Genomic DNA, 12,684 nt, shown 5'->3' with positions numbered 1-12,684 from the left:
CAATTAGAAAAACCTAAATATTTCTACAACTATTCCCTTGTTCACCCGATACATTCATCAGCACAGATTAATTTGGGGTTAAGTGCCTTGCCCAGGGGCAAGTTGACCTGTGGCAGGAGGAAGCTGGAATCGAACCTGCAACCTTCCTGTAACCACAAGACAACTATTTTTCCCATAGAGCCACAGTCGCCCCTGTTGTTGCTGAAATGTGCTATACTAATAAACTTCACTTGACCCCATCTATAAAATATTAACAACATAAGCAGCCACTGTTCGAGATCCTTTCTACAAATAGTGTTCACTCTTTTCTACACTGAAGGATAGAGTGAAGGATAGAGCGGCCAGTTAGACGGTTGACCAACGGATGGACAAATACTTTAACCTTAGCTTCCTTATAAATAAAACAAAAACTTCCGAATTCAGCTGAATAAGGAATACATTTCAAACTGTAATCTCAGTAATAATCTCTGCCAGATCCAGACAGGATCTAGTTCCTGGATGAATGGTGAAGAGAAGAAGATTAAACAATTTCTCCTTCAGGGCATTCAGCACACGGAAAGCATTTCATACAAGATTTAAATATGCAGCTCAATACAGAAAGAAGAAGATACCATTTTAATCCTGCACAGTCTAACTGCAGTGATGTGAAAACGACAAGGCAGAGCAAATTACATGTTTGCCTTTTAAATCGGCCTTTACTCCTAACCCCAATTAGCCCTAATGTTCTGGGGAGGAAAGTTCCAATCAAGAAGACAAGAGGCTGAGTAAACTGCAGGACTGCAAAGAGGAGTGGTGGATACTGTAACCATGGAACTGAGAGCGCTAGCGAATCTCCCCCACTTCCCTGAGGATCGAAAATTAATAATGGATGATCCGCTGCTGAAACCGAACTGAAAGCGGAGATCTAGGCAGAGAGTCAGTTCAGTGCACTTCAAAGGGCTAAAAGGATGCACGTGCTGGATGTGTGTGTGTGTGTGTGTGTGTGTGTGTGTGTGTGTGTGTGTGTGTGTGTGTGTGTGTGTGTGTGTGTGTGTGTGTGTGTGTGTGTGTGTGTGATCACAGGGAGAGGAGGTTAAAAATACATGCAGTGCTGGAGGTGGTTTTATTGCTAGTAATGGCTCCTGGGACTCTGATGTGGTATTTCAGGGACTTCAACATGCACCTCCTCTGCTTCCTCACTCAATCCTCCTCTTTTAATAGTTTCAAGTTAAACACCATAATCTCGATGTGAATCTTTTTCTGGCTAAGATGCGTCGTAAAGGCTGGGAGATCTCTCACCTGGGAATGGACTGTGCTGTGGTCAGCATGGGATTCTCCACAGCCTACATATGCACAGCCGTTCTACAGAGGAAAAACGCCAAGGTGAATGTGGCAGAATGTAAAAATACAGAGTTTAATTATGAAAACCCACAATGACTTACAAAAGTATCCATACACTTAGAACTTCTCAGCATTTTGTCATTATAAGATTCTACTGAACGATAATTTGTCCTATAAATTATTGCGATAAACAATAATATTGTCGTTTTTAGATCATTTTCCACTAATGAAAATATAATGGAAGTTTAAGCCTGTTGCAATAAGAAATAAATCAATAAATTGCATAATAAATTAAAACAAACTGAAGAATTTCCATTTGGTTTATCGTTTTTCCCTTTTCTTTCTTTCTAACAAAAACTGGATGATAAAAGTCTTCAGTCTGTCGCTTTAATTTCAATTAGCCCTTCTTTTGAACTACAATTGTGTTTACAGAGACTTTATGAATATTTTTTGTTGTTGTTTCTGTTGTTTTGTTTCTTTATTTTGGATATTTTTGATGTCTTCCAGTAAAAGTGTTAAATGTTCATTGGAATTTAAACTTTATTGATCTTTGAGAATGTGCTCTTGCGTTATTCTCAAATTAATACCATTACATTTGCTGAAAATAACTAAAAACAACAAATTTATCGTCCATCACATACAATCTAGGTCTGAAACAATTAATTGGATTAATCATGACTAATCGATTATTGAAATGATCACCAATTAATTTAGTAATCAAATAGTTGTTAACTGGAGTAAACCGTGTCTAAAATCAGGCTGTCAGAACAGCAGAGTCAGAAAACAAATAAGATACATTTTTACATTAAAGATGCTAATCAATTATTAATCAAATAATAATAAACGGATCAGTCATACACTGTGTTGATGTTAAGTCAAGCAAACAAGTATTTTTTTTAGCTTCCAGTACAAACTTTGCTACAAATTATCAAGCATACACTAAAGGAATGCTGGATTGTTGCATTCTAGGCAATATAATGTTTATTTTCCAATTTAAAAAACAAAACAAAATTATTTTGTTGATTTGCATTTTCTTATGTATTTCTAATATTGAAAAATAAATTTAAGAGGTTAAATGAAAAATCTGCAGAATGCGGCCATTTTATTTATACGATTCATTAGTTAATCGTCAGAATAATCAATTACTAAAATAATCATTATCTGCAGCCCTGATACAATATAAATAAAAAACACTGCAGTTAGTCGTCGCAGAAGAAAAAAAAGTCTTTGTTCGTGGGGTTTGAACGCTTTTGCAAGGCACGGTATCCATAGTGGGATCAGCTTCCCAGCAGGCATCACCTTACCTCCAAACAAGCCCACAGGTTTGGTCCCCCGACTTTACAGTCTTGACATTGGCCCTGAAAATGAGAGGAAAAGATGCGAAGTCATGGGTGTCCAGCTCCAGTCCTCAACAGCTGCTGTCCTGCCGGTTTGAAATGCACCTCGCTCTGATTTAAACGATGCAGCTGCCTTCATAGAATGTCATAAAGTTCTTCAGAGGTATGCTAATGAAGCATGATCGCCCTGTTTACATGACAATGACACAACAAAAATTGAATTTTTGTTCCATTTCCGTTAACACATTTACACGAAGACATTCCAATTACAATTTTTGTTTACATAGTAACGGTATACATCGAAAAGGTGTAATGCTCCCTCCACGCCACTAGTTGGTGCTAGGGTTTTTGAAATCAGGTGTGTGGTATTTTAAAAAAAAACAAAAAACAAAAAAAAGGTTCTACTTGAAAGCAAGTCGTTTCCCATCAGATACCGTTCCCCCAGATATTGGGGGGGAAACACGCACTATGTCTTTCTGATGAGGGCGCAGCTGGAAAAAAGTGGGATAACTTTGCTGAAACACGTTGTTTGAGCTTTCACGGTGTCCGTAGTTCTCTACATAAGAGCAAGTACACCTCGCTGCAGCAAACAGAAAGGGGCGGGGACGAACCACTGTCAGTCTCTTACCTTATTTGGAAATGGGACCATTGCACTCCGAAAGTGAAGAGGGCGCTATTTGCTATATTATCCGCGTTCTCCCATTTTAATTTTATTTTATAATCTGTGATATAGCTTCAACTGTAGGAAGGAGTTTCCCTCTGAGCATGCATTTCAACTTCACTTTTATTTACTTCAGCGCAGCTCACAGCTTTTAACAAATTCCATAGCTTTCTGTGTACTTCTAAATCTGCTTCTTAGTCGCATCTTTTCGGGCCTGCTACTGCCTCTAGTGGCAAGGGGGTGGTAACACAACTAATTTAATTATGTCACTAAACGAGAATACCACAAAATCTTTATTATTTACTATTAATTTCACCATTACTGGCAACGTGAAAGATAAATTATTTTCTAAAATACCATACTTTTCTTCAGGATGTAGAGCTAATTAGGTGACATAAACAACACTTTTATAAATTATAAATAATATCTAGATATCTCCATCACTTATAGGAGGAAGAAAAGAAATAACATGAAAAACAACATTATCAACAACAATAAAAATACCATATACAATGTATGCATAAAAAATGTAATTGAGCATAAGTCAATAACAAGCAAATTAATTAGGTTCACAGACGAATAACCAGGGTTGTTAAACAAGCGATAAGCCACATTTTTGTTTTGTTGGTAGAATCCTATATATAGGAAAAAATATGACTAAACTATTTAGTCTTCCAAGGTGGAAATTTTTCTTTGACTCTAAAACAATAAAATAAAACTCATTAATAGCATCACAATATCAACAATTTGTGCATCAAGTAAAACACTTAGCATGCTACAGGTAAATGTTATCATTTAGTTTGGCTACGAATAATTATTGCGCTGTCAATGAATGACGTCTAATAGATGCTCTATAGTTACCAGAGGAACACAGTAACGCCTTCATGAGTTCAAACTGATAAATAAAGAGGATGGATGCCCTCTGCTGAAATATTTTATGTTAATATTTTAACTCATTGTTAAAATGTTAACATTACTTAACTAGAGGTAATGTTAGCTAATGTTACCTCTAACTAACTAGAGGTTATGGACGAGTTGCACTTGTTAGGTAACGCCAAGATCACTGGGTCTTCTTTAAAGATAGAGTGACGTTTCTTAAAAATGTAGCCAGTGTTTTCAGCAAAGTTGAGCTGACTGTCCTGGAATGATCCAAGGTATTTAAAATTTGCCATAGTTTCAACAGGTTGGCCAAAAGGTGAAACTGGAACCACTTTCAGGTCTTGTTAATGTCATTTAATTAGCTCTACTTCCTTAATAAAATTAAAAAGTATGGTGTTTTGTGAGGGACTTTATCTTTTGCGGTTCCAGTTATGCGAGAATTAATAATAAATAATAAGGACTTTGGTATTCTGATTTAGTAATGCATTTATATTAGTTGTGCTATCACCACCACGCCACTACAGGCAGTAGCAGGCCCGAAAAGATGCGAAAAAGGAGCAGATTTAGTAAGTAAGCAACGGAAATTGTTAAAAACTGTGAGCTGCGCTGAAGTAAATAAAAGAGAGAAGTTCAAATACATGCTGAGAGAAAAACTCCTTCCTAAAGATTAAGCGATATGACAGATTTCAAAAGAAAATTAAAACGGGAGACCGCGGATAATATAAGAAATAGCACCCTCTTCACTTTCGGAGTGCAATTTCCAAATAAGGTAAGAGACTGACAGTGGTCCGTCCCCGCCCCTTTCCGTTTGCTGCAGCGAGGTCCTTCTCGTTAAGAGCGCCTAACAACAGAGTGCTTGTTATGACCGCTGAACAAGCACACGTGTATTTTGCCACCTGGGCGGTGCGGAGCGGTGAAGAGACGCTGGGGGAACCGTATCTGATCGGGAAACACGAATTGTAGTAACACCAGCATCGTCAGTAGTTTCTTCTTCCGTGGATTCTAGGAAGCTCTTTTGTTTTGCGTCATACTATACACAAGCTAGGGATTCCCTGACAGAAAAGATCAATTTACTCTTTTTACAAGACACCGGTACGTTTTAGAACCATTGCACCCTGGAACTCGTTCTCAAACTGCGCCGTTTTCAGAGGAAACATTCGGTTGTTTCATGTAAATGTACAGTACAAACCAGTGGTGGGAAGTTACTGTGCTTAAGTAAAATTTTCGTGTATCTGTACTTTACTTAAGTAGATTTAATAATGGATACTTTCTACTTTTACTCCACTACATTTTACAGTATCTGTACTTTCTACTTCACTACATTTCTACAAAACTGCCGCGTTACTCGTTACATCCAAGTCGCGTTGCTCTTTTTTTCCGTTGAAATGTGAAGTTCAGGGTCTTAAGGTGGCGCCGTGAAATCCGAGCAATAACGTGACTTAGTGACTGTTGTCACCCATCGGCTCCACCTTTACTGGCACGCAGAGCTCCAAGACATGGGCAGTGGTTTCCTCTGAGCGGGAGGAGATGTCAGTCTAATCGTCTGTAATATAATAGCGCTGCATAAATTGATATGGCGACATGTAAAATCAGCAGCGCTTCGCTTTCACAGACGGCGGGACTTCGTCCAACTTTTAGCATCACTTTAAAAGGAAAGCTTAAAGAAAGGTAAGATCTGTGGACGCGATGCTAGCTGTACAGAGACGCATGTTGCATCTGCGATGAAAAAATGTTGTCACTCATGCATTGAATTATTGTGAGGAGGTGTTGACTGAGGTGTCGCATTTATGGGACAACGCTGGTACCAAAGTGCAATATGGTGATACGGCATTCAGGAACGATCTGATTCTTCTGGATGGATCTTTACTGATTAAATTTATTTCAGCTCTAAGTATTTAAATTTTTTTTTTGTGGGAATGTGGATCTTTCAGATCAATTTGAGAAGTAATTTTGATAGGTAAAAGTTCATTTTTTTGTGTCACGTAGCGCGGAGTGCTGGTCTTGACTTGGTCTTGACTACAACTCTGCTACTGGCTTCTTGGTTGCCTGTCCTCTCCCACCCACCTTCTTTCCATCCCCTTTCTGTTGGATTTCTTTAAAAATAAAGGCCACTAGTGGCAAAAAAAGTGAAGTTCATGTTATGATAGGACAGGAGACAAGATGTTTCCATCCCTGAAATTATGATGCATAGAATCACATATCTAGGTCTAAACTATGTTACAGAGAGTAAACATAATAACATGCTTTATCTGTGGCATTGTTCATTAAAATGGCACATTTCTAATGTATTAAAATTAAATACAATCGGTTCACTTAATGATATTGTATTAGGGATTAAGTAATCCATTCAGCAAGTACTTTTACTTTTAATACTTACGTATTTTTAAAAGCCAGTAGTTTTTTTACTTTTACTTAAGTACAAATGTTAATGTGGTAGTTTTACTTTTACTTTAGTACATTTTTGTCTGTGTATTTGTACTTTTACTTAAGTAAATTTTTTGAGTACTTTCTCCACCACTGGTACAAACACAACAAAACTCTTCCATTTTCACCAGAAATTGTTGTCGTGTAAACAGGGCCTCGGGTGTGCTGAACCAGAAAAAGAACCGTAACATGTAGGATACCGGCCAGTTGAGGACTGACTGTAGACACCACTGTGCTAAGCAATTAGCACAACAAAACAACAGATATAAAACTATGAATTACAGTTTATAGTAGTTTAATTACTCACATGTGATTTCTGGATAAGTTCCTCCTTGGTGATTTCCCCCACACAGTCCAGGTGGGGGCAGTCACAGCTGGACGCTGGCGGCATCCCTCACTGTCCAGTCTGCAGTCAGCAACAAGCACAACAACACTGTTTGGTCAAATTAGCTTTAAAGGTTCAGTGACTTCCTGTTTTTTTCTCAAAATAAACCCTCCCTTCATCTGATAGTCGACACAGAAAACAACATTAATCAGTTTACTGCAACGTGACTTCTCCATGCATGACGAGTTCTTCCACGCCCGCGTGTACAGAAACATTTAACACACCGATATGTTGAGTAGCGACTCAAAAAAAAAAACATCAGGTCACACCTAGACATATAAAGTCTATCTTAACAGCATATTCCAACTCCAGGAGTTGACCTTATTTACGGTTGAATCATAAAAAACCACAAGCCGAAGTGGTGCAACAGGAACGGCGAGGCTGCAGTCTGCAAATACCTTCTCAACGTTCCAGATCACTGTCAGCCATGTGAGGCCGCTTCGTTTAGTCAGGGCAGCGGTTGTAATGTTATCACCAAGATAAATGAAACACCAACAATAAGACACGCTAAACTCAAAGTCAAAGGAATGTTAAAGTCGGAGCAACACGGAAGAAAAGAAAATGGTACATGGTTTTACATTAAATTAGGGCTGCAACGATTAGTCGTGATGAATCGATTACTGAAATAATCGTCAACTAATTTAGTAATTGATTAATCGTTAACTGGAGTATATAGACTTAAAGCAGGCCATTTGCTAAAAAAAAACCCAATATGCTCAGAGCAATAATTAATCAAAAAATGCGCATATAATTTGCAATTGAGTTAAATAATTTCTTTAAAAAACATTCCTTTGTCAGTAATATTTTTTAAGTTGCAGATGCATCCTTTACTACAAGTAATCAACCGTTCACAAAAGGAATGATACATTATTGCATTTTAGGCAATGAAATGTTTATTTTCTATTTTAAAAAACAAACTTTCAACGCATTTCTAATGTTGTATAAAAAGTCATAAGAGGTTAAATGAAAAACCTGCAGAATGTGGCAGTTTCTCTATCCGATTAATCAATTAATGATCATGATAATTGATTAGTTTGGTATAATCCAATATACGGATGTAAGACATGTTTGCTAAGGATTATAGCAAACATGTCTAAAGACTGTGATCTAGTGAGATGAGACCAAAGTTGAATTTCTGTGCCTACATGCAAGATTCTGTGTGTGAGAAAAACTGACATACTATCCCCACTTTGGAACACGGAAGTGGCAGCATCATGTTGGAAGGACAGCGAAGCTGGTCTGAGTTGACAGGAAGATCAATGGTGCTAAATACAGGGCAATCCTTCAAGAAAAGACGGTGGCGGAGGTTCAACTTCCTCAAGTGAGGCCAGTTCCAGTTGATTTATGTGTCAGAATGTGTCCCAGATAAAATCCACACCCAAATCCAACTGAGAATTTGCCACACTACTACTATCCTTCCAAGCCTGTCTGAACTTGAGCCATTTCACCCTGGAGAACAGCAGTAATTTCAGTCTCTAGACGTGCAAAGCTGGTTGACAGATAACCCAAAAGACTTGCATTCCAATTAAATACACTGAAGTTTGTGGCTGAACTGTGACAGAATGTGAAACGGTTCAATACTTTAAACAGCAAACTACAATATCTGGACAATTCATTATTTACTCACTTCAGTGAAGATTTATGTTCATTTTGCTCATCAGAACTTCTTATTGTTTGTTGACCAGTAGTCCAGATTAAAACGGTTACATTTTATTTACTAGTATGTAATTATACTAATTCAATTAAATAATACTTTTGTTGCTGTAACTAATCGTAGCAGTCAGTCTTCCAACAAACTAGAGGCCTCTGACTGAAGATTGTTGCTGCAGGACATGCCAACAGCTCATTATCAAGGCAGCAGAGACAATATCCCATGGCAACATGTCCTGCATGACACAATAAGTCATTGGTAAGCACTGCTAATCCACCTCGTTTGCTTTTGCTTCTCCTCTTTAAATTCCTGTCTTGTTTTGTGGATAGAAAGCCGGATTCACAAAGCCTCCTTTTCAACGCCTGTGGGACTATTTGAACTTTTGAGATGCTAATTAGGTGCTAGCCGATGTAAAAACTGTACCACATTGCCATGATTACATCAAAACAACTGTCTGAAAGTAAAAATCCCAAACCAGCGCATCGACAAAAAGAGGCACTATTGCACAGGATTTCTTCTCCTCTACAAAACTTCACAACACCGCAGAGAGAAAGAATATGTGAGGCGAGATGATCAAACGTTTTGCTTGAGGACCAGTTGCATTAAACAGGCAATTGTCACCATGCGTGCAGAAATCATGGTTCTTTATAAGCTGTGACATAAAGCAGTGATGTTAGAGTTTAAAGGGACGGTAAACAGAGGAGCAATGAAACAGAAATAAATCAGAAAAACTCAAATAAAGAAGCATGTGCACAAAAGATTAAAGCAGTTACTTTACTGCATAAAATAAATTCACAATAAGAAATTTTACTGGGCTATAAATTGTCCTCGAAGTTATTGTGATAAATTATAATATTGTTCTGAATCCATTTTCAAGTAATATAATGGTAATGACATAATAATGCAAGAACACATTGTCAAAGATTAATGAACTTTAAATTGTAATGATAATTTAACCCAGGAACTGGAAGACATTTAAACAAAATAAACAAAACAGAAGCAGCAAATAAATTTAATTATGATGTGTCTGTAGACAAAATTAACTAAAACAAAAAATAACCAGTTGAGACTGGAGAGTTTTGTCATTTAGTTTTTGTTAGAAAGAGAGAGAGAAGAGAAAAATGATCAGTCCTGCAAATGGAAATTGGTGAGCTTGCATTAATTTATCATGCATTTAATTGATTTATTGTTTTTCAAGAGTTTGAAAATCATTCATTATTCAGCTATTTACATATAATGTGACTTTAATAAATAAAACACACGTGGAGGTAAAAACTGAAAAGGTAATATCTGCAGACTATGAAACTTGCATCGCAACAAACTAAAGATGCAGCCATGTTTTGTGCAGCACATCTGCAAACTGTCAGCTGCTCTACGATTTACTTAACATGTTTAAAATATATTGCACCATCAAAGCATCATTTCAAACTAAAGGCACAGTGGCGGCTCTTTAACAAGACATCTGATAGGTTTATCGAGCTAAACGCTATAAAACACAAGCTATAATCCTCTAATACATTTATGGTTGTGATTTAGGAGGGTGATGGCTTTTAGAGTTATTCACAGCATTAAGGGAACATTAATGTTCTCTTGCAAACAGGAAGTCATGAAAGCGTAGCTTATCTCAATGGGGAGATAATAACGTAAATACAAACATGTATTAAATATAATGACGTCCAAGTCAACGTGCACGCTGCTCATTAATAATATGAAAATGACTGATGAGAATAGTTTACAAAATGCAGACTCTTCTTTTTTATACAAATAAACAAATAAGTAATTGACGAGGTGAAGCAACACTTAATTTCTGTCATTTTACCCTTCAGTCTAAACTTTCACTGAACTTTGGAAGCATGGTTAAAAGGTCAAGAGAGATAAACTCATCAAAAAAAACACACCTGGAAAGCTGGCTTCACTCTGCGGTGGAGACAGTGTCTTTACAAACAAACAAGCAGCTTAACATCACAGCCGTTTTATACATTTTTGGGGTAATAAGCATCACACGCATCTCAAATTATACGTTTTCACACCACTGCTACATTGTGCACCCAGAATTGGAGTACGATTTATAAATGAAAACTGTTTCTCTCTGTATTTCTCCATAAAACTCCGAGCGATCAAAAATCTCATTGTCAGAGCTCGCTTTTCTTCTCTCTCGTCAAATTAATAATTTAATTTCCCAGATCTGTCAGACATGTCAAAAGCTACTGCAGTATTAATATTACCATCATACACTTTACTTATATCTGCATTATATTATTAATTAAACACATTTATTGATCCTCATGGATCTCCGTTTGGACGGCTATACTTATGATATATAGCCTTGTTTTGTTTATCAAAAGTTACTGAGACAGTATGATTACTTGATTTTGAATAAACTGTCATTTTTAATGCCAATTAAAAATGCTTTAAGAAAATGTCAGAAAATATACTCAATCAATTAAAAGCAGTTTTTAAAACTGATTTAAAATAATAAAAAATTGGTATTGGATTTTGTTTGGTAAATAAAATAAATAATTTGAACTAATATAAGATCAGTTTTATTTGCCAAATTAAAAGATGTAACACTCAATTTGACAGTATCTGATCTATAAGGTTATAAAAAGATGTTTTAGATACATATTTACAATTAATGCATTTTATTAAAAGGATAGATAGATAGATAGATAGATAGATAGATAGATAGATAGATAGATAGATAGATAGATAGATAGATAGATAGATAGATAGATAGATTTCTTTCACCCTTGTCCCTCAGTGGGGTCGGGAGGGTTGCTGGTGCCCATCTCCAGCTCCTAATATTTATAACTACTTAAATATTTCAAATATTTAAGGTTAAAGTTTGTAAAGAAACTTCAGAATCAGCCAAATTATCATTATTCTTTGGAAATAAACAAGATCTTAATTTCTACCAACTAGTAGTCATCATTTAGATACATTTAATTGCCTCAAATTTGGGTTTTATCGTTTGTAATGTGTGATGTAAAGAGCTTCCAATTAAAATAGGGTCCCTGAGGGACTGAGATGCCTAAGGGGCCCCGAGGGTGTTAATCCTGCTTTGACATGCAGGGTGGGGCGCTCACACAATCAAAGCATCGCAAACAAAAACCCGTGCTAGACGAAGAATTAATAATAATATTTGAATTGCATGATTAAGTGCTATTCGTGGAAAAGCGAATATCTCGAGATATTCTAATATCTTGGTTTTGACAAGAGTAGACCAACAACAGGTTAACAAAAACCATTGTGCAGAAAACGTGACGTCGGCGTCGTTTACCTGGAAGCCAATAAGAAATAGTTAAAGAATTTAATGTTATAGGAAGAAAAAAAAATCGACTCTTTATGCGGTGGTTATCAAAAAAGAAAACGGGTAACTTGTTTTTGGATTTAAATCAGATTGCAGAAGTGTGTGGTTTTGGCCTGGTCCGCTGCTCCTCTCAGGGTGAGCTGTCAAAATCAGGCGAGGCGTCACAGGCTGACTTCGCTGTTAGCATTAGCCAGCTGGCAGTGACTGATCGATTTTAAAGCGGTTATTTGGGTTTCAACTTAACCATAGCATCTCTATTAACGTTAAAACACAGCGTAAACGTACTCTCACTGAAACACAAACAGAAATTTTTCCGTGTGACGCTTCGTCACTGATAACCATCTCGCTACGGACATGCTAACCGATTAGCCAGCTAAGGTTACTGATGATCAGTGACGAACCAACACAGGAGTCTTTGCTATCAACACAAATAAAACCACTCGCGGTCCTTACCGGCTCGATATAAAGACACGCCGCTTCTCAAGTAAACTCGGCTCTTTTTGACGTCTCAGATAAACATTTGGTCTGTATTTCGAGACATTTTCTCAGAGGGCAATCCTTCACTGTAACGATAACGCTTCCCCCTTCCCCGTCTCTCAGCGTGGTTGCTAACGTTACAACTGTCCCCGCCCCTTTTCGTCACAGGATACGATGGTCACACGATTTAGTGGAACACCGGTGTTGTGTGAAATACATTAAGCGTTAAATCCATAAATA

At 37.1% G+C, this 12,684-nt stretch overlaps 1 protein-coding gene across 2 annotated transcripts in view; it reads right to left on the bottom strand.

Moving 5' to 3' along the window:
- The window catches only part of usp33 (ubiquitin specific peptidase 33), a 34,759-nt gene extending 22,181 nt beyond the window's left edge, over nt 1-12,578 (bottom strand). For both annotated transcript variants that reach the window (XM_008434633.3, XM_008434634.3), the window contains exons 1-4: nt 12,421-12,578; nt 6,929-7,027; nt 2,625-2,678; nt 1,279-1,341 (exon numbers count right to left, since the gene is read on the bottom strand). In XM_008434633.3, the coding sequence (XP_008432855.1) occupies nt 1,279-1,341; nt 2,625-2,678; nt 6,929-7,012 (201 nt within the window). In that variant the 5' untranslated portion in view covers nt 7,013-7,027; nt 12,421-12,578. The remainder of the gene's footprint in view (nt 1-1,278; nt 1,342-2,624; nt 2,679-6,928; nt 7,028-12,420) is intronic.
- Between the last annotated feature and the right edge of the window lie 106 nt (nt 12,579-12,684).

Source organism: Poecilia reticulata, chromosome 17, assembly GCF_904066995.2.
Source record: "Poecilia reticulata chromosome 17, P_reticulata-male-v2, whole genome shotgun sequence".
Lineage (NCBI taxonomy): Eukaryota > Metazoa > Chordata > Actinopteri > Cyprinodontiformes > Poeciliidae > Poecilia > Poecilia reticulata.
The sequence above is the reverse complement of the archived record's forward strand: the minus strand, read 5'-3'. Positions and strand labels throughout refer to the sequence as shown.